The sequence below is a fragment of the Aquila chrysaetos genome, chromosome 13 (assembly GCF_900496995.4).
Source record: "Aquila chrysaetos chrysaetos chromosome 13, bAquChr1.4, whole genome shotgun sequence".
Lineage (NCBI taxonomy): Eukaryota > Metazoa > Chordata > Aves > Accipitriformes > Accipitridae > Aquila > Aquila chrysaetos.
This window is the reverse complement of record NC_044016.1, coordinates 7,168,394-7,194,275: the sequence shown is the minus strand read 5'-3', so window position 1 is coordinate 7,194,275 and position 25,882 is coordinate 7,168,394. Positions and strand designations below refer to the sequence as shown.

Sequence of the window (25,882 nt, the reverse complement as noted above, 5' to 3'; positions counted from 1 at the left end):
GGAGATCTCCAACCTGAGTGTAAGGGCTACCAAAGGGTCACTGAAAGAAAAGCTGCTGCTGCTTCTATATGTGAAGTACAAACTATATCTCTCCAGAGTGTCTCCTGCTAAGCTTCTTCCTTCAAAGGGGTAAAGCCGAGGTCAGAGAGCAGTAAGTTATTAAGTTAAAAACTGTATTCTGAGGTCATCTGAGAAGCTGCAGAATCTACAGCATGGCAGAAAGAAGGATGAGGCTTTGCTGAGAAGAGCTGCTGTTGTGCTTCTGCAAGATGTAGGTCTGTTTGGTGGATTTCATCACCCTTTGCTGTGTCTCGTGTATGTGAGGTATGGGCCAGTTCTTGATAAACAGGCTGCTCCCATGGGAGAACAGACATATGAGAAACACCACCTTTCTCTGAAAATTGAGAAGGCAGAACAGCCCGGCCATAGTGGTTACTTGCAGCTACCTACTTTGTAAAATATTTTTCTGCAGATATTCCTGATAGATCCCTAAGTTATAGTGCCAGGCTTCTTTCCTAATGGCCTGCAAATACTGAGTACATGCAAACCTGAGGTGAGTCATGGGATCCTTCCTAAACCTTGGACCCTGCAAGAAGCCGGTGGAGAGTAACTGAGTGGCAGAAATTATTGTTTACTAAGAATAGTGTCCCTGGTGCTGCTCCCTGAAGTCGGTGGTGTTTGAGCAGGTGTCCCAGGTTGCCTGATGAATGAGAAGGATAAAGCTGGTAGAGTGGCCACTGCCACCTCCTCATTCTGTTGTTTAAAATTTTGATTTAAGTAGCTTCTTAAGTCTGGCAGCCACCACAGTATCAGCAGGATGGACTGTCACTGGGCACCTCTGCTAAAAAGGTGCCTCTCTGGTGCCTTTGGCAGCTGCCAGCAGGTATGTTGGAGCTTGTAGAAAACGGCAGCATCTTATTTGTTCTTCTTTGTCAGGCTTCGTATGGCTGGGCAGCCCTTTTATCTTCTAACAATTTAGGACCATAACAAGTATGCTGACGTACTGGAGTTGTGCAGAGGAAGTGTCAGGCTTTGTAGCTATGTGCTTTATAATGCTGTAACACGAATAAGATAGTTTAGTTCTGTCCCTTCAGCTAACATCAAATTATGTTATAACCCATCCTCGGCCAGGCTAACATTTTCGGTATATGCTGGCCCTTCCTCCTCGCAGGGCACAGTACAGGTAGTGGAGCAGCGGATGGGTTCCCAGCGTGTGCATTGCGGTTGGCCAGCTGCAGCCTGGACTGCCTCTCTCTTCAGGTTCAGGCTGTTGGCCAACTGGATCAGTCTTCCCCAAATTATTTACTACAGCTACACTCAAGCATTTTATAGGCCTTCCTCTTTATCTCTTAGCTTGCAGGTAGCTTATTCCTCTCTCACGAGGTGTACGGTACGCGTTCTGACGGCACACATGTCCTGGTGTGGAAAAAGTCATGGTGCCAAATCCTGTAAATATTGTAAAATTCCAAGACCCAGTCCAAGTCTCCTAAAATAGCACGTCTGAGCAAACTTCCTGGGGCTTTTTAAACAGCCTTCTGATGTGTGTGCTGGGGTATGAATGGAACTGTGGATTTCTGAAGTGTCAAGGGGGCAGATGTGTGTATACCCAAATGAATGAGTCTCTTCAGAGAAGAACACTGATGAAAAGGACACTGTTAGCAAAAATGACCACAGAAGTATGAGCAAATACTCGAAAGGAAGAACACCCAGGGGGAGTGAGTTCCCACTTTCTAGTGAACTACATTATTTTCTTTTCAGAAGTCATGCTAAATAGGAAAGATTTTCCAGTTTTAGCAAAAAACTGAAATAACGTCTGTCCTCAGTAAAAGTTCTTCTGGGTGTGAAGACAAGTGCCAGTGTACTTCTGTGGCCATAGGACAAGCCTATGGATTCCTCTCTCAAGAGGGGAATAAGTTAAAAGAAGTTAAGCCCTTATCTGTCTTCTGTCTTTACATTGCTCCATCAGCGTGGTCTTTAAATGTCTCTCAATTTTAATGTATTTACAATTACAGCACCCTTAGGATAGAGGGCTTTGCTAGTCTTCCCATGAAAAAGATGAAGAAGTGAGGCATGAAGAGGGTGATTTGCACAAGTTTCTTTAACAGTTGAATTTGTCTTCTTTATTTCAGGTTATTGGTCTCTCATACCATTCTTTACCTTTCATTTAGTCCCTGCATCTGCAATATGAATAGATAGTGAGTTGGCACAGACAGTGCCCTCTGTAGTAATGCAGCTCCTCTTTCTTCACACTTCTTTGTGTGTGTTCCACACTTTGGAAAATTCTGCTAGCTTCAGATATAATTTTCTTGCAGCCATTGTTGTTGGTAGTTCTTTTGCTTCTCTGGGTTCTTCAGCTCTTTCAAATCAGACTACAGATCTTCTGCAACCTGTCTTTTCTTTCATGAAGTGATTTGTTTCCATCTTCAGCCAGAACCTAGGCTAGGAGAATTGCACAAAAATGGAAAACATGGCAGAAGACTGAATGGGCTTTTCTAAAGCATGTCTCAAGTTTTAGGAACAAAAAAGGAGAAATTCCTTCATTATTTAAACTAACCAAGCTCTGTTGTTCCCAGCTCAAGTCTGTTCTCCATCAAGTCACATTCCAAATTACTCCTGATAAAGAATTGTAAAGACAGAACTGAGTGAAATACCACTAGCTTTGTATTAACCTACAGCCTACATTTTCCTCTTGCTGGATGTGTCCCTGAAGAGTACTGAGGGATTTTTGTAAAGGTGCTGTGTGTTCTGGATTTCTCTTTGTTCCACATGAGCTTATATTTCCCCTTGTGCCATGAGGTCTGTCAGGGGCAGCAATGGCTGCTACAGCTGAAGGCTGAGCTGACATCTTAAAAAGTTATGCCTCTGGCAGGAAAAGTGCAGTCCAGACTTCAGACACATAAGGAAGGGCTGTGATTAATCTGTGAGTTTTCTCAGAAATCTGGGTAGTGAGTATGGCAGACATACCTAGGTAAATGGTTTGTAGATTTTTCCTAACTTGTATTTAATCACACACACATTCCTGCCATGCAGCGTATGTGTCAGCTGTTGTCAGTCCTTACAGCACAGGACGGTCCTTTCCTGCGTGGATGGACAGCCATCTGCAATATAAGATGGTCCAGGGATGCTTGACAATGTGGAACTAGGGAGGTTACAAAAAGGAGTTACAGAGCAGTTAAAGTTTGAAATTAAAGAAGCTGATGCTGAGAATTGCAAGATGCTTCCAACAGGAGCAGTTGGAATGCATTCACTTTGCAGCTTGAAGGCTATTCTCCCTAGGAAAAGAGTGAGAAATTCAAGGCCTGCTCTTCAGGAGTGTTGAATGTTTCTGTCAGGAGAGCTGCAGGTGCTAACACTCTTAGAACTCTTAGAACAAAATAAGTGATTCACCCTGGCATTTCTCACCATCCCAAAGGGAAGGCTGGGTGCATGGGCCTGGGGTTTTCCTTTCTGATGAGAAGTTGTGGGAGTAAATTCCAGAACATCAGATCTTCAGGAAAAGGAGGTTATAGCTGGTATATGTTTGTTCATTTCTCGTACTTCTTCCTACCATTAATTGTCTCACCTTTTTTTTTTTTCCTTATTCACATTAAATTCTTAGGCTTCATTGCTTTGAAGCAACATATCCAAATGGCTCATTCCAAAGTTTTTTTCTGATCATTGATGAAATTTTAGTATCTTAGAGTTCTCAAGAGAGTTCATGTGTTTAAAAATACTTTGTCTTCTCCCTGTTGTCCCTACTCCATTGCTGGCATTCCCACAAGTGCATCTTCACCTCGACTAGGCCATATGTCCTCCACTGCTTTTCCTATTGTTCTTAATTTGCAAGCCCTCATCAGAAATACCAGCCTATGTGTTAGCTGAAATATCAGAAAAGTGTTAGCAACTCCCACTGAAATGCCCAGTGAATTCTTGCTCCTATCCTTAATAGGCTCAGATTGTCCCCAAATCACTGGTGCTCAAGTTGGCAACTCTCAGTGAATCTTCAGCTACCTTCTCCTCCTTGTAAAACTAGTTCTGCCCCACACAGGCAAACTGGTGGCACATTAAGTGGAGACCCTACACTGTTAATTAGTTCTGCAGATAAATAGAAGACTTTAGTTTCCAAGGTAATAAAAATACATGTTGTAAAACTCCTACAAAACAGAGCAAACAGACCTAATAACTTATCCTTTGTCAAACCTTAGTTCTCTTCCACGTGCAGCCCATGAAAAAAGGTAGGTAACTTCATTCTCTCTGCCTCAGTTCCTCCATCTTTAAAAAGAAGATAATAAAATGCACTTATCTTTATAAAGCACTTCTAGTTTCACTATTGCAAGGTACCACATGTACCAAATATCAATGTTTTGATATTGCATCTAATCAGAATGCTGAAATTACATTGCCAGTTCAGTTTTTAGGAACAGCATCAACAGGCCTCATGGCTTGAAGTACTTAGCTTTGGGTGGCAACACGAAAAGGTTACACAGCCTGGTATGTGTAATCGTGATGCAAAAACCCCTCTGCCACATCAAACTGTTGTTTTGTATGAGGATTCTCTGCTCCACTCCTCTCTGTGCAGGCTTGAGGCAGCCTCATAATGCTGCTGTTCTACTGTCAAAGCTTGCATACAGGTGATTGACCTAGTGCAATGACTGCTCATAAAGCTGTTGTTGCAAGAGCTGGTGAACTGGCAAAGATAAAGATACTCTAAACAGCAATGTAGCATTTGGGACGCACTAAATAAAGAGTGAAGCCTCCTTTGATACTTACTGATGTTTACATACCATATAATTATTATTATCATTGAAAATCCCCACTTCCTTTCTTTGAACATAATGTCTAAACAGGAAAAAGCTAACCTTCCTGTTTGGAGAATTGTTAGTTTCAGAAGAAATACATTTTTCTCTCTTACTTGCAGTTTTCAAAGATTTTATTTTTAATACAATTGGAAAAGACAAACAATAGGCTATCTAAAAGGAAGGAAAACCGCATGTCTGAAACAAACAGAGTCTGCTATGAATAGATACGTCTTTGCGCTATGAAATTACTCATGTCATACCTCTATACTGACTTTTGCATATTGGGAAAGGAAATGTAGACTTACTTCTGGCACACACTATGCTGTATATACACAATGCAGAAAGCAAAGTTAAGGTTAGAAAGGGAAGAGAAGCCTCCTGTCAATCTGACAAACAGCAAGAAGGAATCATGCAGGAGTTGGATTGGCCCAACAATAATGCCTAGATGTGATGCAAGGTTGACTAACAAGGCTGAATTTAAAATTTCTGGTACCTGGTTGGCATCCAGCATTCTCTGTGGTTCAAGTCAGTGCTTACAGTGGCATTCTGGGTAAATCTCAGCTTCTAAACTTTGCTTTTGCAGCTTTTGTTTAGTTGAAGGAAATAGTGGTGAAGCACCTGCAGTTCTGTTCCAAGTATGGAATCTTTGACGGCTGCCAGGAGCAGCACAGTAAGACTGAAGACCAAGATGCTCAGCTCATCTTTGTGAGGGACGAAACAGAAAACAGGTAACTAAGATCTATGTATGAAAAAGTGCTTGTACCCAACAGCAGAACGAGCTGTTGGGCATCCCACAGGCGTTTGATACTTTCTCAGAGACTGACAAGCAGCCAGGTAATAACCACCAGAAGAGGCCTTGTAAAGAGTACTGATGTAAATTTGTCTGTATGGGAAATCTTCGTATTGTCACTTCTCCTTCAGGTTATTTCACTGCAGTCAAGGCTGTAGTTTTGCTGATCCTATTTATCAGCAACAACTAAAAAATCTTGCAAGACTCAAAGAGGATATATGTGATTTAAGACCACTGCCCAGAATGGGCTGGGAAGCTGGAAAGGCCAGCCTGTCTTTTCTTCACCATCTTCCTAAAGCTCTTCCTTATTCAAGCCTGACTAATTTAGACATACTTCACAGTTAAGCAGAAGTCCTGAAATATCTGGATTATTTCTTAAAGCCTTGGCTCTTGCATTCATGGCCTGCATGAATATCCACCTTCTTGTGATCATGGAGAAAGTGCAAAAATGTGGTCTCACAGGGTCAAATACCAGACATTTATAATTTTTTTCTAATCTTTTGGGGTTTTTTACACCAGTCTTCTAATTTGGGAAGCCTTATTTTACAGAACTGCATGCTTGCTGTTTGTAGTACTGTATAGTGCAAAGAAACCTTGCAAATATTTGCTAGTGTTGGTCCTATTTTAAGTTAAATCTGCTTACTGTACTAGGGCATTTATGTTTGGTCATGTATGTAGAGTCAGACCCTAAAGATGTATCTTGTTCCTTGTCTGTCTTCGCTCACTTCAAGTTTCCACTTCTTATGGAACCCAAGTCCCTTTCTGATGGCAAGATGCTTAGACCACTGTGTGTACCCTTCCTAAGTTGCTGCTTTCCCAGAGATTTGCATGGGCTGCTTCTGCTCCATTTGCAGCATCTTCACCACTCACTCCTGCTACTCAGTTGTGTATTGCTCTTTGTCTGTAAGTATTTTGCCAGGTATGGGCCTTGGTTTGTGATTTAACTGGACTGCTGCTATTCACAGTTCCAGCAAGAAAAGAACACGGTAAAGCCATTGTAAAATAATCAGCACCACATGAAATTGAGAAGGTGGGATCCAATAATCTGAAACCCAGATGGTCTCTGGCAGTGAGAAGTAGGAGATCTGTCATGCTGAAAAAGACCCAGAAGTCAGCAAATGAGCTGAGTTAATGATGTGACACAAGAAAATGAAAGGCAGAGTGATCCTGAGCAACATATGTAGGAGTGTCCCACTCAAGAGATTGAACTCTCTGTAGTCTTATCTATTCTAGTGTCCTCCACACAGGTAGTACAGCTATTGGGGTGGGAGCAGTGATGGATACTAACTGTAAATTAACAAGGTGATAGATCTACCAGCAGGTTGAACAGTCTCTCTGAGGAGGGATTAGCAAATATAATTGGACAACACTTTGCTGAGACTAGTGTGCATGTCAGATGGGAGGGGGAGAAGAAGCCTGATTTCACTGGATGTGAAATAGTAATCATGTAAAATGTGAAATAATATGCGGGCATGTCATTGTTGGCTTCTGTTACCCTCCACAGCAGTATATTTGTAGAATCTGGGTTCTGGTCCTGAGTGGCTTGATTTTGAGTAGGAGCCCATGCAATCTTTGGACTCTGACAGGCTGGCTAACTGCTGCTATTGAACAACACTGCCTGCTTGACCAGTTAATGTTTGTAATATATGTTGCAATGGTGGGGGAAGGCTTCTACTATTAAATATCTGAGCTGATACCATGTGGCACTGAGTCACTGTCCTCTGAATATTCCCTGTGCTGCTACTGCAAATAAATTCACCAGCTTCCATCTTAATAGCTTGCTTTAGAGCCAGTGCCACACTTCACACCCTATTCTGGACACTCTCCAACAAGTTAATGTCTTTCACTGAGGAAGGTGAGTAAAACTGATGAGAGAGTATCCTTAACTGAGGAGCCATAAAATTCTAATAGAGCAGTAACATTCCCAGCGAGCCTGAAGGGAATCTGATCAATAGTTATGAGGTTGAGGCTCAATTTATGGCCTTAATTCATCAAGCATAGTCATTCTCCATTTTTGTACAGGATGCTTTTGTGGTTCCTGCTGAGCAGAGGAGTCTGCACAAGCCCTTTCTCAACAGTTCCCCAGGCTTTGTCATTTAAGAATAGGTGACTCTACAGAGGTGGTGATCAGGGTCCTATGATCTATTTGAAGTCAATTTTTCACTGTATGGGACAGACTGTACCAACTGCATTTGTTCTGACAGTCTCAGGTTTGGAGCGGTTTCACAGTGAGTAAAAGAGAAAGTTATTTTGAATCTCTTTAAAATTTGACACCACAGTTATTCATATGCCTGTAAACCACTCCACAATCAGGAATGGTTCAGTAGCGTGTTCTCCAAAAATCCTTTTACTGCCTTTTGTAGACCCCTTGCAATAGTATTTGCAAGGGGCAGATGGGGGCTGGGCTACTTCTATGTTTCTAAGCTGCCTCAGTGGTAGAAAGAAGTTTTCCCAGCTGCTCTTGACGTAGGTTTGATCTTTTTAAGTTTCCAAAATGGTATATAAACACGGAGGCAGACAATGAAATTTCATCCAAAGGTTTTATTGAAACCTTTATGTAAAAAGTCAGACCTTTCCAAAGACTGAAGTAAATGCAAGTTTTATGTAGCCACCTCTCACCAGTGGCATAACCATGAAATAGACAGAAGCGTTTCAAACAAAATGGAGAAGCCTTGGTTAAAGCCATCTCAGTAATCTCTGCATCTACTTGTCATTCCTGCATACATAGTTTAGCAGAAGTAAGTTTTAAGTATCTGAAATGATAGGAGTGTCTTGTAAGTATACACTAAGGTCCTAACTGAAGAGGGGTCTCAATTAACACTTGACCAAAAATGGTTTTTGACATTCATTCAAATACAATTTCTTAGGTATGCTTTTAAAATTCCCATCTCTTACACCATGTACAGATCCATAGGCTAACAGCCTAGATCTGCACATGATCTTCATTGTACAGATTCATTCCTGCTTTGGCTGTCAGTGGTTTTTATGTGAAATAATCCCTGGTATAACCTCTGACTTTAAAGTATGCCTATAAATATTTGGACTGGTTGGGGAAAAAAAGGAAAAAGGTGAGATGTTTTCACAGAAATGTAAGAAATGCAGAGAGTTGAAATGCAGGTGGTGGTTTTTCTGACAGCCCACGGGGGCTCTGGGAAGCCAGGGCTGCTGGTTCTTTTTCAGACCTCCCTCTGCAGCAGCATTTTGTCCCTAATGCCAGCAGGTGCAGTGGATGGGAGGCAGGAGGAGTTGAGGCAGCCCTAGCTGTTACCTGAGCCAACAGCGACACCCAGGGCTCATCAGCACAGTCAATCCCTTTTTTAATCTGCTCCCCCGTGCTGCCTGGAAAATTTTCCAAGGTTTAGCCCTTTTCTGTTCCTGAATGACTACACTAATTGAGAAGGAAGTAATATTTTGCTGGAGTAATTTTATCAATAGAAATCCTGTATACTGGTGCACTGAGAGTAAATTAGATTAGCCACAGACACATCTACATTCAAACAATGGCATTCACATGGGTACTTTTTAATCTCTATCAAAATAGTTAAGATGGTATTATTTGTTTGCAGCTAAGGTCAAGACAGACAGCCTTATAAAACCTCCTATTCCTGCTTCCTCACTACAGTGAAAAACTCACTGAGGCCATACTGAAATTATTTTGGTAAGCTTTTGTGGAATAAATGTATAAACCGAGATGAATAGTACACTCAAGGACTATGTCACCATCGACATAATAGGTGCAGGTTCTGTAACAGTGAACACTGAGTCAGACTTTTATTAAAATGATCCTGAACTACCCCCTGAAGACACATACCTGAACAAACAGGGGTAAAACAATTAGAGAGGTAAGAGACAAGCAACTGATACACTATCAGTGCGAGAGTGTTGCTACAGTCTGCAGCTCTATACCACTGGCTTTCCTTTGCACTTTTTTTTCTTTCAGAATTTGGCAAGAAAGATTATGTAAAAACCAGTCTACATCTTGATAATCTTCAGGCCACTGCAAATATCGACTCCTTTGTAGAAAGTTTCGAATTGGTTTGTATTTCCTCAGTTGATATTGAGAAAGTGACCCAACCACTACCATAATTAGGACATCTTTCAGATCACAGAAGTACCTGCTCTGGGCAAAATTAAAGGCTTCCACGCACCACCCATCTTTGAGAAACTGCCTGGTCACAATGCAGATTGTTTTCCTGCTGTTCCAAATGGCGTCACGAATATTGTTGATATGTTCTTCCCCAGGCAAGAAATCTCTTTCCTCAAAGCACAAGGTAAATCTGTTTTTATCAAAATACTGTGAATCCAGGCGCTTTAGCAAAGAATTCTGGACCCATTCAAAGTCATTTTTGCTGTAGCACAAATACGCATCATATCTGTATTTGCTTTTATCTGCCACTTGTGGATGGCTGTCTATCATTTTTTTTGTGATCGTTTTATACAAGACAAAACAAATCCCCCGACAGCGAGTAAAAATGATGACTGCCATCAGAAACATTAGAAGAGTGATGGAGGTGAAGATGAATACTGAGAACCTGAGTGTCTGCTGGAGTTCATCTTCATTGCAGCCATCATATGTCAGAGATGACAGTGGTACCCCTGCAAATGCAGGTGGGTATACACAGTACCTGTCAGATTGTGAGCCAGCTAGGGTGACATTGGTTTCATTTAGCCACACTAGTAGGCTCTTTAAAGTACAGTCACAGACATACTTATTATGTGTTATATCCAGAATACTCAAAATCATAAAGACTTCAGGCTCAGGCGAAAAAAGCTGGTTTCCAGACAAGTTTAGGTTTGTTAGGCTTTGTGGAAAAAGCCCAGGAGAAAGATGAGACAATAGGTTGGAAGCTAGATTAAGTCTTTTTAGAGATGTTAGACCTCTAAAAATCTCCTGTGGAAGAGCACTAAGGTAGTTGTTATTCAGATGTAAAACCTGAAGTTTGGACAGTGCCCTGAACACATCCAGACATAAATCTCTCTCCCACACAAGCTGTAACATATTTTCGCCTAGATCCATATAGATTAACTGACTGTTTTCTATAACATTATCACTTTTCACACAGTAAGAGAAGCGATTCTGTTTTAAGAAGATATACTGCACATCTGGTGCTTGGAAAAGAATATACAGGTCACCCAGGTTTGCCAACCAATTTCTTTCTAATTCAAGGTGTGTTGCTGCTATTGCTGTGCCAACTACAGACATTAGCTTATTGTCACCTAAAAAGGCAGAGGTCAGATGTGGAAAGGAAGGGAGTCTTTTAATGGCATTGTCTCGGAGATCAATTATTTTCAGACTTACTAAGTTACTGAATGATTTTTCACCAATCATCCCAATGTGATTTTGCTGTAAATCAATATACATTACACTATGTAGACCCTCAAAAGTATAATCGTACAACTCGCCTAAAAGATTACTTGAAAGATTGAGAGTTTTTAGGTTTCCCAAGCCAAAAAATGCTTGCCTTTGGATTTGATTTATCTTGTTTTTGAAAAGGTTCAGCAATTCGAGATCACCAAGGCTTTGAAAGGTTAAAGAATTGAGAGAGAAAATGTAACCATTTGAAATATCAAGCAAACGAAGACCGCTTCTTGCTAGTCCTGCAAACATATCGTTATCTGGATTTCTTAAGTTATTAAAGCCAAATCCTGAACCCATTGTATGAGACCTAAATATTAAAGAACCAATTTGAGTCCCTTTAATGGCTGTACAGAAATATTGGACTTTCTTTGTGCTCCAGCCATTTTCACCAAGGTCTAGTGAGTTAAACGTAATATTTCTGAAAGGATTTGGGCATTTGGCCCAGGCCATTTCATCTGTCTTGTACAAATTATTAGAACTGAGGCTAAAAAATAAAAAGTGTTTTCCTCGGAAGCTGGTAAGATTGCTTTCACACAAGTTGGAGATTTTGTTGAATTTCAGGTTCACAGTTTTCAAGAATGTTAGATTATAAAATAAGGGATGAGGCTGAAGTTTTGTGATTTGGTTCCCTGAAAGATCCAATTCTTCTAACGAGCTCAAATCTTGGAAGTAACGTTCTTCCAGGATGGAATCTCCAAGGTCGTTGTGAAACAGACGGAGTACAGTCAGACTTGGCAAGCCCACAAAAGCATCAAGATCCAGCTGAAGAATCCTGTTGAATCCCAGGTCTAAGACACGAAGGTTTGGCAGGTTCCTGAAAGCTCCTTTTCCTATGGTAACAGGATAGACATACTGCATTCCGATTTCCAACAACAATAAGCGCTTCAGCAGTGGAAATGAAGTTGCAGTCACTTGTCTGATATAGTTGAAAGTTAGCAAAAGCTTCACTGTATCCTTTGGCACAAGTGGAATATCTGTGAGGTTGCAGGAATAATATAGGGAGACTTGGGCTTCTGAATAACAGCTTCTAAATGCACATATATCACTAGCTAGTGATATTCCAAAGGCGAGTACTAGCTGTTGATGTAACATCATGAATCTATGTGAAAAAAGTGAAAATAGTAAGCATTAATTCTGTAGTTGGCTATCTATGCAGTAAGTTGTAGAGCACATTTTTAACAGTTGTAGAATAAAAGACTAATGTCACACTAAAAATTACTAGTGATTTGGGATTTATCCTTTCTCTGAAGTCTAACAGGCATCATCTGATAGGCTGGCTGGTCAGAAGATGGGTCCCAAACAGATGCAAGCAACTCCTATGACCTGAAAAGTAACCCTCCTTTAAGTACCTTAAGGGCAGCACCAAAACCCCACTAAGTAAGTGTGAAAATCTTGGCCTAGCTATTTAATTTGTGTCATGGAACTGATAATGTTGGTGTATTAGCTTAATTCCGTAATCAGTTATCCAAAGGGGTTTAAACAGTTTGGATTACCAAAGTAAAGTGCAGTCATCCAGTCATCTCAACAGAGCAGGCCAATGCTGCTCTTCCCCTGAGCGCTCTCCTTGTGAGGGCAATGACGCTATTTGGAATTCAAGTTGCTGTCACACAGAAGTGCTTAACAGCCATGAATTTTTAAAAGGGGGACCTCTTTTGGGGCTCCTTGAGCCTCAGATTAACCCTGCAATCTGAAATTGTTCTTAAAAGGGTTGTAAAATAGTTCTGAAAGTATAGGCAGGAACAAGGCTAATAGTGAAGGAAAAGAAAAAACACAGTAGCCTGAAACTGTGCTGCAAGATTTCACATTTTATGAAAAACTACATTTCCTGAACTTTAAATTCCTAAGTTATATAAACAGGTGCATAACATAATTCATGCAGCTCACTGATTAATCCATTTATTAATTTATTCCCATGCTGGATTTTCCTTGCATTATGCCATCTGTCTGCCTGCCTCTCTCTTTATCTGAGACAGAACCCTCTTCAAAACAAGGAAGGTCTGTTTTTATTGAGCATGGTAAGGAACAGAGCAAATTATTAGCCCTAAAGTGGTTGTTTGTGTACTGTAGTTTAAAAAAAACTTCTAAGACTGCAACCGTCTGCCTCTGCTTTTAGAAAAGCATTTATTGAAATGAAATGACAACCCAATGGAAGAATTTTTGTGACCTCCAGCACAATCTGCTTAAAAATTGGTAAGTGTAAATCCTTGTGGAACCAAACCCCCAATGGCCATCTAATGTCTGCAAAGTAGATTTACTTCAGAGAGGAAGAAAGTTGGACTTTGAGCTAGTAATTAAAAAAAGGTAAACCCCGCTAATAATTATTATGATTTAAGCACACTGCTGCTTTAAAGCACAAGTACAAAATTCTATGCAGAATATTACACTTGAACTAAAATCATCTTATGCTTGTTGCCATCATACAAAGTGATTTCTGGGAAATGAAAAAGTATGTCAGTAGAAACCACTATGATAGCCTCATTGTAAATACCAAGTGAAAGAGCTGGCCATTTTTTAGAGACAATCTGCTAAATAGGAAGTACAAGGGTATTATGGTACCATTGAATCTCCTAACTGATGCAGTCTTACTGTACCTAATGTTTTTGGTGATGTTCTCAAAGTCATCTGATTATACTAAAACCTTAACTTGTAACAACTGTGACTACTAGGGTGAGTCTGCAGATTTCCACCCTAGAGGCTCAAAGACCAAGTGGGAAACACACATACCTTGCAACTTAAAATACTAATCTTGTCATTTTTTCAGACAATTTCATGGGTTTGGGACAAGATCTGGTTACTTGAAAGTAAAAGAGACTATGAATATAGGATAGAGTGCTGAATTCTGAAGTCCTGGCATTCAAATTTCATTCACATTTTGTCTCACTAAAGAATTTAGGATGTGCTGCAAAGAAAAGCAAATTGCAGGCAGTGAGTATCAAAATTCTGCTAAGATATTTTAACTGCAACTATGGGGAATAATTCCTAGTACTAGAAAATAATTGTCGTTTCTACCCGCTTTTTTTGACCTAGCATGCGCTGTTAAAAGGGGACGTTATAAACAGTAAGCTATACTATGTTTGTCTTTGTGACTACAAAATGTTGTAGGTTATTAAAAAAGACTCAACTAAACATACAGCAGTTCATTCAAGATCTTGTTTACTTTTTACTTTGCTTGAACCATGAAAACAAAACACCAAGTTTCCCTTTTATTATATGTTAACTGTTATAGTGTTGACACCACACTATAAGATGTTTAGCACAAATAGTTTTAAATTACATTTATGTTTCAGATGTTTACATTTCCATTCCTTGTATTTGCCCAAATGCTATTGCTGGTTTTTAAAGCTTGGGCAAAATCACAGCATCACCAAAAGAAGTGACAAACAGAAAGTACTTTGGAAGTCAAAATTTAATAGACATGTGTATCACCTTACCACAAGAAAAAGCTCAAAATGTTTAGAGTGGAAGAATTAGAAAATGTTGTTTTTAAATTTAAAAACATAAGTTTTATTTTTATTATTAGGAAAATAAGAAAATGGTGAAATATTTCTAGCCAACTTTGCTTTTACAATTACCTGCTTTTCCACATTCTTGTAAGTTAAAGAAGTCTCTAACAATCTCTTAACAGTTGTTACACTTCATCTCTGCTCTGGTTTGGTGACAAGGAAGATTTCATTTGTAAACTCTTTGCTCCCTCAATTTTTTCTGCATAAGTTACTACCTTTTCCCCCAAATCTTGGCCCTCCATGAGCAGGAGGAGGATGCTGGCAGTAAGTAATGCCTCTTACTGCTGTCATGAGGACAGCAAAGATTTTTAATTTAACAGAATTCCTCCATGTAGCATTTTATACAACCCTTCACCATTGTACGTTAGCACCTAAAACCTTTTGGGAAGAATATTCTTCCCACAAAATTATGATCATCCCATTCAGTTACATGCCTGTGCATGGACATGGAAATGAAGGGATGTGTAAATGCTTCATTTGTTATTGAAAACTGGAGCAATGAAATTCAGAGAACCAGAGCTCAGCATGTAAGATTTTGTCTCCTTCTACTGCCTTGCTGTCAGAAGGGGTAAGCAGTAAAGGGAAGGGGAACAGTAGGAGGGTGAGGAAAAATGCAGCAAATGCTTTTGGGATGGAAAGTCCTAAGCAGGGTATGTTTCTGAGCAATGGAAAGAACTTTTACAACGCAGGGTGGATATTCTACCTAGATCTAAAGGCAGCAAGCAAGTGCATACAGAATGCAAATACTCTAGCTCTGGTCTCAGCCTCCTCAGGAAATGTGTGTCTGGATCAGGGAAGGCTGATGCAGATGCTTTCAGTCATCCGGAACTGTCCTACACTATTTTAACTTTTTTTTAAAACTCAGTTTTGTTAGCTTGGTTTCTATACCTAGAAACCTTCACTAGCACAGCAAGAAAGGAAGGGAACTGGCAGTACCTGAGAGTGGATGTTGTAGTAGTGCCTGTCCATCTCAGCACAGCTGTGTACACCTTAGGATATCCACAGAGGCTGTCAGTAAGCAGGGCCTGAAGTATAGCTGAAGGGGAGGACTAAGACTGTCTCCTTTTTGATGTACACAAGCCAGGAAAGAAGTTAGAGTAACAACTCTCCCATGGAGAGTTAGAAAGCACTTGCCATTCCCCCTTCCACACCCGCAACAAAAATGCACTGGAGTCCACATAAATAAAGAACAGGTTACATACCCTATTTTTGTCCTTGCTGATGGTCGAGAGTATTTGCTTGCTTTTTAAAAGAGTGGTCTGAAAGGAAAATTTTGGTCTCAGAAGTGGTTTTATGCAGCATTCAGTAGCATGCTTACTCTCTTCAGCAGCCTCCCGTGCTTCCGCCACATAACCCTAGGTCAAATGTGAACCAGCACACGCCAGTGGAAGTGAACAGACATGGTACCATATGTGCTTATGAAAATGAGCAGCGGGCCTAAATGGTTCTCAGTTGTCAGCCATAGGTTTTGGGGAACCAGGCAGCAGAGGCGCTGGCTATCTGGGTGGACTCTAGAGAAGACCAGTCTGATACAATCATCAGTAAGATTTAAAGAGTTTAAAAATCTTTTCAATAACCTATTGCAGTGACCATGATATCCTCCTAAGGAGATTTTTCCTAGATGACGACTCAGTCAGCCAGAGGAATTGTGTGCCCACCACAAGCACAGACTCCTTGAAATAATTCCACAAAGATGAAGTCCAGTGACCAAGAATACTGGTCATTTAGGTGTTCGGGATGTGGTCGGTGGATAAAAAGGTGAAGACAGGTAAAACTGGTAAATTTTTCATTACCTGCACCAAAAAAAAAAGTAAATTTTTTGCTCATGCTAATTTTCACAAAAACATCCAGGCTGTTTTCTGTAGGTCACTGAATCACAGATGAATAGGGTGTGTGTGTGTGTGTATATATACACACACATATATATATATATTTACATATAAAATAAAGGTAGCATTATCTTTTGGTGAGTGTGTGAGAATCTCATCTTTAATTGCCGCAAGCCTGCTTTAGGATTAAGGATTAAGGGATAAACATTAATCCTACTGCCAAGTTGGAAGGCTTTTTTTCCCTTTAGCTTCATAGCTAAGGGTGTTGCTGTTTGGACAGAAAGATGTGAGAGCTCACTTGGAGTCTGCATGAGTGCTGCTGTTACCCTGATGCCTTTCTGTGAAACAGCATTGGTCATCACAGGTAGCACAAAAGCTCCCCAGAGAAAGGGAAGAAAGACAGACAGGATTAAACAACTTCAGGGTGTATTTCTTGCCTGTAAAATCAATGCATAGAAGATAGTCGTCTTTTCTCCCCTCTATACCCAAAAACTTGAGGCACTGAAGAGACAAAGACCATCTTAATCGTCCCTTGCTATTTTTTTCAATAGTGAGATGGGCTTGTGTATAAAATTACACTGATTTAACTTAAAATTTGATATGAACACGTTCATCAGCAGCATACAACTTTTCTTGTGAATGTTTTGAAAATATATTTAAGCCAACTTCTATATGTCCAGAGTCCAGCTAACTGAACAGAGACTGTTTTATATTAATCTAACCTAAACTACACTGAGTTTGCAGCAGTGTTTATGAATAAGTTTCTAGACAGACTGGTGCCACACTTCTGCTTTCTGACAAATTCTAAGATTTGAAATAATCTAAATCAGCAATACATGTTTCTGTGTAGAAAATCATATAATTTCAAATGTTTTGCTTCTGATTTTTAGATACTAACATAAATACATTCTTGCCAGCTTCTGTCCCTCTCTTACATTCACCAGAGCAGCTGTCCTGCCTGATAGGGATGGACATGTTTACAGTTGTGATATAATGAGTTGGGGTTCCTGTATATATACAGCTTCTGAATTCTGCTTGAAGTAGTTATGCTTTTATTATGAAATTGTTCTGGTGTACTGTGCCTCTACACGGCATCCAACATTACTGACAAAGGTCGCAGGATGTCTTTCCCAGACCAGAAACAACAGTCAGTTGTTAAATCCTTTTGGGACAAGGGATTAACTGATTCCTAGGAGAGTTAGTTAACCCCAGATCTTTCTGCCAGAAGCTGGCAAAGTGCAGCACTCACAAACAGTATCAATAAAGAAATCAGCTGCAGGTACAAAGAACATAGGCATGAGAGAGCCACTGGGAAAGGGAAACAATGAACAGGAGGAGTTTGGAACCTTTGGGTAAGTGGGGACATTTTTGCTTAGTTTCAGGTTAAGCCTGACTCAGCATAGATAATCTCAGCTAGGAGGACTCTGGGATTTCAAAGGGATCTTGATTCAGTCTGCAAGTTCTGGAACAAGAATCCCCAAAAAGTCGAAAGAAATCCTTTCTTCTCTCCTCCCTCCTCTTTCAAACCCAGTTTACTTTTGAGAATAAATCTTAGGAAAATGTTCATGTTCTGATAGCATTAAAGTTTAAATACCTGATCTTTGTACATCTGTAACTGATCTTTGGCCATGTGGCATATAAGGTGCTTGGAACAGCTCCAGGAAAGGGGTTGTGGTAGATACAACAGTCTATTACCACTCAGCCATGCTGACAGGACAAAGCTGAGCTGTAAGATGCAAAGAAACACACATACAGCTTGTTGGCAGTTAGGGCTGAAATGGTCTCTCACAGTTCAGCAGTGTGGGACGGCTGAGCCAACCCAGAAGTGCTGCAGGAGCCTCTGTGAGACTCTACTCCTGACCTGAGTCTTGATATGTCAATGAATGATCTCAGTTCCCATCTCCATCTTTTCTTCTTCAGTCCCTTTCTCTTTTCACTATACTTCGGCTGTGGCATGGACCAAGTGCACCAGCATATAAAGGGGGTTTAACTCCTACATTAGTATGACCTACTGCATCTGTCCTCTTTCCACATTGCTATTTAGTCTGGATGTAAAGGTAAGACTTAGGTTATCTGCCTGGGGAATTTTGGCTGTTAGCCGCCCAGTCTGAAAAGTAACCCCTGATCAATGTCTTGGAATGAAGACTAGAAAGCATGCACAAACCTAACGCAGTCCACACACAATTATGTGCTCTGTTCCTTGTACATGGCTAGCGCAGCTCCTGTCTTACTTGGATTGCATTGACCCTTCTGTGGAAACACCCAAACAGAATGAAGCAGACTTGAAAAAAAAAACCAAAAAAAAGAAGAGGAGAATAACAAGCAAACCCCACCGCAAACAATGGAAACTTGTCTATTGTTTACATGTCATGGGGATGAGACTTCCTCTATCTAGAACAGCTGGGCTGGTTACCTATGATGTTCAAGTTTTCTGAGAATGGGTCAAAGCTGTTGAGGCTAGAGGCTGTAACTTTGGAAACTGGCACCTCAAAGTAGAAGGAGATGCTAAAAGAACTGAGGAGTTAACTATAGTTCTCCAATTCTGCAAAACAAGGGGAATACTGATTGGATGCAACATTATGCTGGAGGCATGTACTGACAAAGGGAAGTAGAGGACAGTAACATCAGTTGCTAATTCTGTACTCAACACTGGACTCTAAAGATGAAGGCTGGTTATGGATTTTAACTAAACTAGCATTTTGGACTAAACAACCAAAATCAAGCAAGCAATGTTCTATTCCAAAATTATTCAAGGAGTTTATCTTCCAACCCCTGCTCGGCCAAAAATCCTCACAGCTCTTGCATTCTTGTTTGCACTGCCAAGCTTCTGCAGGAGAGATAAAAGGTACTGTTGCCTAACATACTTACGTGCTTATAGCCTCGTGGTTAAAGCAGTTTCCTTGAGTGAGACCCAGACTGAAGCTTCTCAGACTGAGGAAGGCTAACTATTCAGGTCTTCCACTTCCTTTAATGGTCTAACTGGGTCATAATATCAAAGACCTCTCCTTTCCTTGGCTAAAGTTTGAAAGAAAATGTCCATGGCATCTAGTATGCCCTGCACTAGACCCAAAGTTGCAGCTCTGCTAGAAGTGCTCCATGCAGGCTCCCCCGAGGAGGCCTGCTTGGGGACATGTTCTTCATATGGATGTCTACAACCTCTGCCATCGCTGTGCAAGGCTCCTCACCCTGGGGTGCTCCTGTGCAATGGCTTACATGTACTGGGAGCAGCAGCAGAAATGGTGGTGCCATGTGGGTTTATGACTGAAGGAAGGGCATTTTGGATCAGATTTTGGGGACTTGGCCGCCTAAAATCTGCTGAAATTCACCTGAATAGACTCAATCTATTTTGATAGAGTGTCTCAATCTCATTCTTCAATTCTTGGGTCCCTTCCTGCCATCCAAATGAAAGAGTCTCCCTGTTAAGTCTTCCCTATATATTCACATGTCACAATTCTGTAGGGAATTGAGACTCATTCCTACTTCTTGGAGAAAGTGCAGAACAAGTAAAATATCCTCATCTAATACCGTAATATCATTAATCTTTTCTTCACTCCTGGCAACAATTACGGGCATCTTTCCCAGAGGCTGGTGATACACACTGATTGTGAAGGACTGTTTGTATTTGGCTCGTGGTAAAATTTCTCAGAAATAAACCCAAACACCTTCAAAGAGCACCCTTTTTCTTTTAATGGAACAGAAAGCCTACTGACAAGGAGTTTGTTTGTAATATTTATCTAGGCCATAAAAAAGACCTTGAAAGGTATATCACAAACAGTAAGCCTTTGTTCTTAGACTGGCCAGATAAAGGCCAACTGCTATTGTGAAAATTTGTATTGCTGCTGTTATCTGATTAGATCAAATCTACTTACTGAAACAAAAATAAAGTTCCAAGCTTTTGCCCAGGCTCTAAGCCATCATAATATATGCATTTGTGCTCATAAAAAGCTGTGCAGTGTAAACACGCTTTTCCTCATGGGGCCCCTCTAGCCAATTACTATCTAAAAAAGAAACAACTTCATTCATTAGATAATTAATGAATGTGCCCCTTCCCACCCCCTCAGCCTCTCCCTTAAGATGCTGGGTGCTTAACTCAAATACATCATTTTGCAACTTAAAATCAGGAAGCATTTTATAAGGCAGGTGAGTATTGTAACAGTTCCTATCAATGATGGGGAAAACCTAAGACAATAAGGCATTTACTGACCTGACAGAGCAGAAGGACTATAAAAAACAGCCACTGCTTTGTGTAATCAGAAGCTACCTATGGGATGTAATGATCTAGTGTTCCTGTTCATCATCTAGATTTATTTGTATTTATTTATTTGTTTTTATATCCCCTCAGATTATATGATGTGGACACACAAAGACAGTGCAATTCCTCTATTATTATTATAACAGTTATTTAAAAGAAAGCAGTCTCCAGAAGGCTAGGAAAATAAACTTGGAAGTATAGACTAAAACATGCTCTGGGCTATTTTTCAGGGGGACAGGAGTCTTCTATCTTCTCAGGATAGGCACAGGGAGGGTGCTGTAGCCCCAGACTCCAGCCCCTGGCCCCAGCGCAGTTGTTTTTAGCTGCTAGCACTGTTTTGAGCGTCTCCCTCTTGAGCAGAGCCAGCCTGCTCTTTTCCCTGCCACGTGCCGCAAGCAGTTTGCTCACACTGCTAAACTCTGAGAGACCATTTCAGCCCTAACTGCCAACAAGCTGTACATGCGTTTCGTTGTATCTTACAGCTCAGCTTTGTCCTGTCAGCATGGCTGAGTGGTAATAGGCTGCTGTATCTACCAGCCAGCTGGGCCAGTTGTTCCAGTGAAGCGCCCCAGCGCTGAGCACTGGTCCATCTGCCAGCCCCCAGAAGCACGGGCTTCTCTGCCCCTGTGTCTGACAGGGGATGATGAAGGCAGAGAGAGCCTCAGCTAGGCTTGAGAAGAGGACCGACAAGGTTTCTTATGCTCTTCCAGGTCCTAAGGAAATGAACTTCTCGAGGCTTCAGTGAGGACAGTGAAGGTTCCTGGTTTGTTTTTTTTTTTTTTTTCAACTTGGTGCTACAGTTGTTTCCCAGCAGAGATGCTTGTTCAAAGCTGCACAAACAACCCGTGGGCGGTCATAGTCACCACTCAGGTATTCTTGCCTCACACCCTGAATCCGTGTTGACTTTCTTTCTCTTTGAAAACTGTCATGTGATAACTGCCTGGTCTAGACCAGAAGCTACCCCAGGGAAGTAGCGTTTCCTTCCTGTTGGTTTCCTTTCCCTCTTAGCTATCATTTTGGACTGTGTTTTTCACAAAGTGGATTTAGCCTAGGGATAAAATGTCCTTTTTTGTGCTTGCAGGATAAATAGAAGCAGCCAGGATTAAAAATCTCACCTGGAAAAGATCAAAGTGGTAATAGGAAAGGACTCTTAAGAATGACAGCTGAGTTTTTAACTTACAGGAGGCCAGCTTTCACAGATGGAACAGAAATTCCTGAGAAAGCAGCAATAAGTGGAGAAGCAGCATTCAGACTGTAACTCCTAGGGTCACAAGCAGAGCTCTGTACAGCCTTACCTGCAAAGCTAACCTTTTTATAAAGCTCATCAGCACTGTCATGCCTGTGAAATAGTGGTCAGGCACAAAACAGTGGTAATGGTTCAGTAGCTGAAGTCAGCAAAGATGACTAAATGGCTAGCCGGAAGGGAAATGGCACGGTTGCCACACCTGCACTCCTGGAACCCAATCTGGGCACATTATTTATTAAGGAACTATTAAAGGAGTATGGAGACTGGTGCCAAAATACGTAGAGCCAAACAGAACTGGTAAGAAAGAGATGTTTGCTTTTGCAAATATGTTTTTTGCACATATGTTTTTAAAAAGCTATCAAAAGATAACAAGCTGCAAATGTCCAGTGACAAAAGGACCATAAATATAGTACAAAAGAAAGACAGACAGACAATCTGCCCAGCATTTAAGTGAAGTTAGAAACCCGCTCCACTTTTTCCTGGAATGGAGACATTGAAAGGATACCTTCTGAATTTCTTTGAAATAGGCTTTAGATCAGAATAAATTTGAGTTAGCTCTTAACTTGTTGGTGGAGGAGAAGAACGTGAAAATTACACTGACAAGTATAGCTGACATAACTTTGTACTGTAGAACCTGTTGTGCAAAGGAGACCTAACAAGTGAAAAAGGTAGAAAAGTAGCTAGTAGCCTTTCTGAAACAGTTCCTGTGTAAGGCTGTTGGCAAGTTAGCTATTTCATTGATATGAAATATGTAGTATGGTAGTAGAGTCCTAGGGCTCACCTGCATATATATCCCAGGTCAAGTGCTTGTCTACTGATGATCCTCATACAAGATGGTCTCAACCCAACCAAGAAGAATAGCTGTCACACAGGCTAACCTGCATGAAAGGCATTTAGAGTGGAAGCAGGAAACGAAATCATACACTCCATGCAGTGCATGTAAAAAGATAGGCACCTGATTTCTGAATCCATAGAAGACCTGCAGTCTGATGCCTAGGGACTGACAAAACAGAAATCCCCAGCAGGTTATATTTTAAATTCTGTCCCGACCCAGCTCCTTCTGGAGAGAAAGCTAGCAATGTCTTCATTTAGCACATTAATCTATTGTGTAAAACAGTTACACTCAATTCTGTTTTCAGCACAATGCAATACCAAACCCTTTTATCTCACAAATACCCATTAACTGTGGAAGCATTGGTTATTTTGGACCGGAGGCACTCACCTCCTCTTCGGTTACAGCTCTTCCAACTGAGAGAATAATGTACAAGATTCACTAAATCAAAGACATGTTTCAGGCTAACGAGGGGTTGGGGGATGCTTTGTACGGGGGCCAAGGGAGGGGAGGGAGGAGATCTGCTCTGGGCAGTTTCCATATTCTGACTATGCACATTTTCAACCCAGAAACCATCCTCAGAGAACAGCTTGGAGGCCCTTTTTGCCCCCACTCTAGTTCCTGCCTCTACCATCTCAGTCAACTTCTAGAAGTTTGTGCACAATGACACAGCTTCAAAAGGAAGCTGAAGAGTGCCAAAAAGATCCTGTTGCCAATTAGGAGGAAGATGGACGTCTCATTTGCCCTCAGGCAGAGGATGGAATTGAATGATCTCTCCCATGACCTGGATGAATGCTCCTAGCCATCAGCCACTGAATTAAAGGTGTACAGTAACAGTTGATGGCTCCATTTTAAAACAAAGCAGCACCCACCGCTGCATTTTTGGCTGGCTCTGAGCTAGAAGCATGCCTACATCAAAACACCTGTGCCACATAGCTGGATTAGATGCAGACTCATCAGCCCTGTCGGACTCGGGCATTACTGGGCATCTGCAAGAGCAGAATGCTTCATGCCTGAATACTGAAGTGAGGGCTGGGGAACCCCGCTGACATCCAGCAAGCTGGACTTCTCCCAGACCAGGTGCAGGTGAGGCTGTGCCTCATCAAGTCTTACCTCCGATGCCTTTGTACCTTTTAGAAACTTTATACCCCACGTATCTATTTTTTCCCATAAAATGAGTGTAACAATCCTTGTCTAACCTGGGGGGGGGAAATGTCAAATAACATACTGCTTTGAAAAATGCGAAGTGCAGCCCTGGTGCCAAAAAATTCTCCTAGGGGTGGATAACACGCCTTATTTCTTAGCGGCTCAGAGAGGAAAGGCAGAGGGCGAAAAGGGAAGGCGAAGCTTGACCCTTGGACAAGCGTCGGCTGCGAAGGACCTGCGTAAGGCTGCCGCTCCGTTCTCACCTGCTGCTCTGTCACCCGCCCCGCCGGCTCCCCGCCCGCAGCCCGGCCTGGCCGCCCCTCGGGACAGGCCGCAGCGGGACCCCCCGCTCCGGGCCGGAGGCCGGCAGCCGCCTCACGCCGCCCGCGCTCACCTCCGCCGGCCCGGCCCGGCCCGGCCCGGCCCGCAGCGCGCCACCGCCACCGCCGCCCCGGCCTGCGGCCACCCCACCCCCGGGGCGGGGCGGCCGTTAACGGAAACCCAACGGCCGCGGGGGACAGGGCCGCCACGGCCGGCGGCGGGAAGGCGCACACCCGCCTCTCTGTCACCCTGCTCGCTTCCACACGCACCCCAGCCGGCCGCTGTGAGAAAGCGTCTTCGAAAACTCAGCCCGTATGAAATGGCTGAGGCGTTGCGCGGTGTGGGGCAGGCCGGCGGCCCCGGAGAGCGGCTGGGGAAATCGCCGCTTGCCGGTTGAAGGAGCCTGCCTCAGGGCGGTCAGCTCCCGCCGCGACCGAAAACACGAACTCGGACTTCTAGCTGCTTGCTTACTCGTGGAACGCGACGGTAACGAAAGGCCAGCGCCGCGCTGAGGTGGGGTGCTGCGGGGGTGAAGAATGGAGGAAAACGGTGGTGATGCGGGTAAGGAACGGGAAAAAAAATCTAAAAGAAGAAAGGTGGAGACAGCAGTGAAGAAACACGGGCAGGTGAATTCCCCAGCAGGGTGAAAATCCTCCCTGGCTTTTGAAGACCAGCTGCTACATACCGAGAAGGGGTCAGGGAAGGGGAAACCAGGCGGAGGGGTGCCGCCGGGGCACGGAGCCAGCTTTTACTGGCTTCGCTCAATGTAAGCATTCTGGTGTGCAGAAGACGATCACACCGACTCACCCCAGTCTAAGCAATGTGAAAATTTGTGTTTGCTGGCTGCTTGGTGCTTGAGCTGTTTCTTCTGGTCTTTTGCAGGTAGAAAGAGCCAGTTCATCTCTGTCTCTTACCTCCAGTATGGCTGACCCTCTGGTGCGCACTTAATCTGGCCCAAGCTAACTGTAAGCGGCTGATCCGCTACTCACATTCTTACCCTATCTCTAATGGTCATTATATTCCATTTTCTACTTTACCTTATACTAAGTAGAATACTTAGGCTTACTAAAGAAGTTAAGATTGAAGGATAGATCTGTAGCTGAAGTGATTTATTTGCCTGTTACTATAATTCTTAAAGAGGAGTCCAGGAATGAAAAGGGGGGGGGGGGTGTAAAAGAGAGGACAGGGTAATTTTTATTTTTAAAAATTATAGTAATTTAAATTTTCATTTTGCATTTAAATACAATTTCTGGAAATTGATGCGGTTTGAAAAAGTGGCCTCTTCTGAGCTGCCCAAGGCAGCTCTTGCTCACAACTCCCAGCAAGTCGTAGACCCTTCTCCTATCCCTCCACTCAATGGTCAGATCGCTCCTTCTGGAGCCTTTCTCTTCCTAATAGGATCTGAACTCTGCTTCTGTCCCTGATGTCCCCTGACGTCCCACCAGACCATGAGGATATCTAGATAGGAAATTCTCACTCTTTCCTGCTTAAGCTGCTGTGTTTTGTATGGAACCGATTGGGCCAGAGATGACACCAAAGTGCCTGTCTTCATGCTAATCTGGGTTATGTACCTTTAATTACTGATACTTATGTCACTCCTGTATTAAGTACTTATAAGTGATATATGTATTTTAATGGTATTAATGCACCTCTCTGGTTGCGTGTGATATATTCTACTAATGTTAAATTGGGTGAGAGATTACAACACACTCTAGCACTGAAACGATAGTTGTAAGGCCACTGAAAACAGGCCCTGTGCATCTGGAGAGAAGTAATTTGCTAAATTTGAAATTCTGTGTTTAAACAAAACACAGGGAATCGGACAA

The 25,882-nt window shown here is 42.1% G+C and overlaps 1 protein-coding gene across 4 annotated transcripts; it reads right to left on the bottom strand.

Moving 5' to 3' along the window:
* Positions 1-7,862: 7,862 nt before the first annotated feature.
* TLR5 (toll like receptor 5) lies at positions 7,863-24,949 on the bottom strand. 4 transcript variants are annotated; one of them, XM_030035028.2, is made up of 2 exons: positions 24,864-24,949; positions 7,863-12,026 (listed from the first exon to the last, which is right to left on the bottom strand). In XM_030035028.2, the coding sequence occupies exon 2, from the start codon at positions 12,020-12,022 to the stop codon at positions 9,437-9,439; it is 2,586 nt and encodes an 861-aa protein (XP_029890888.1). In that variant the 5' UTR covers positions 12,023-12,026; positions 24,864-24,949; the 3' UTR covers positions 7,863-9,436. The 4 variants fall into 4 exon arrangements, with proteins under 4 accessions (XP_029890888.1, XP_029890889.1, XP_040984312.1 ...); XM_030035029.2 differs by lacking the exon at positions 24,864-24,949 and adding an exon at positions 24,130-24,156; XM_041128378.1 differs by lacking the exon at positions 24,864-24,949 and adding an exon at positions 15,633-16,203.
* Positions 24,950-25,882: the final 933 nt, after the last annotated feature.

Coding starts and splice junctions, on each gene's coding strand:
- TLR5 (XM_030035028.2), bottom strand. CDS start 12,022: ATGATGTTACATCAACAGCTAGTACTCGCCTTTGGAATATCACTAGCT.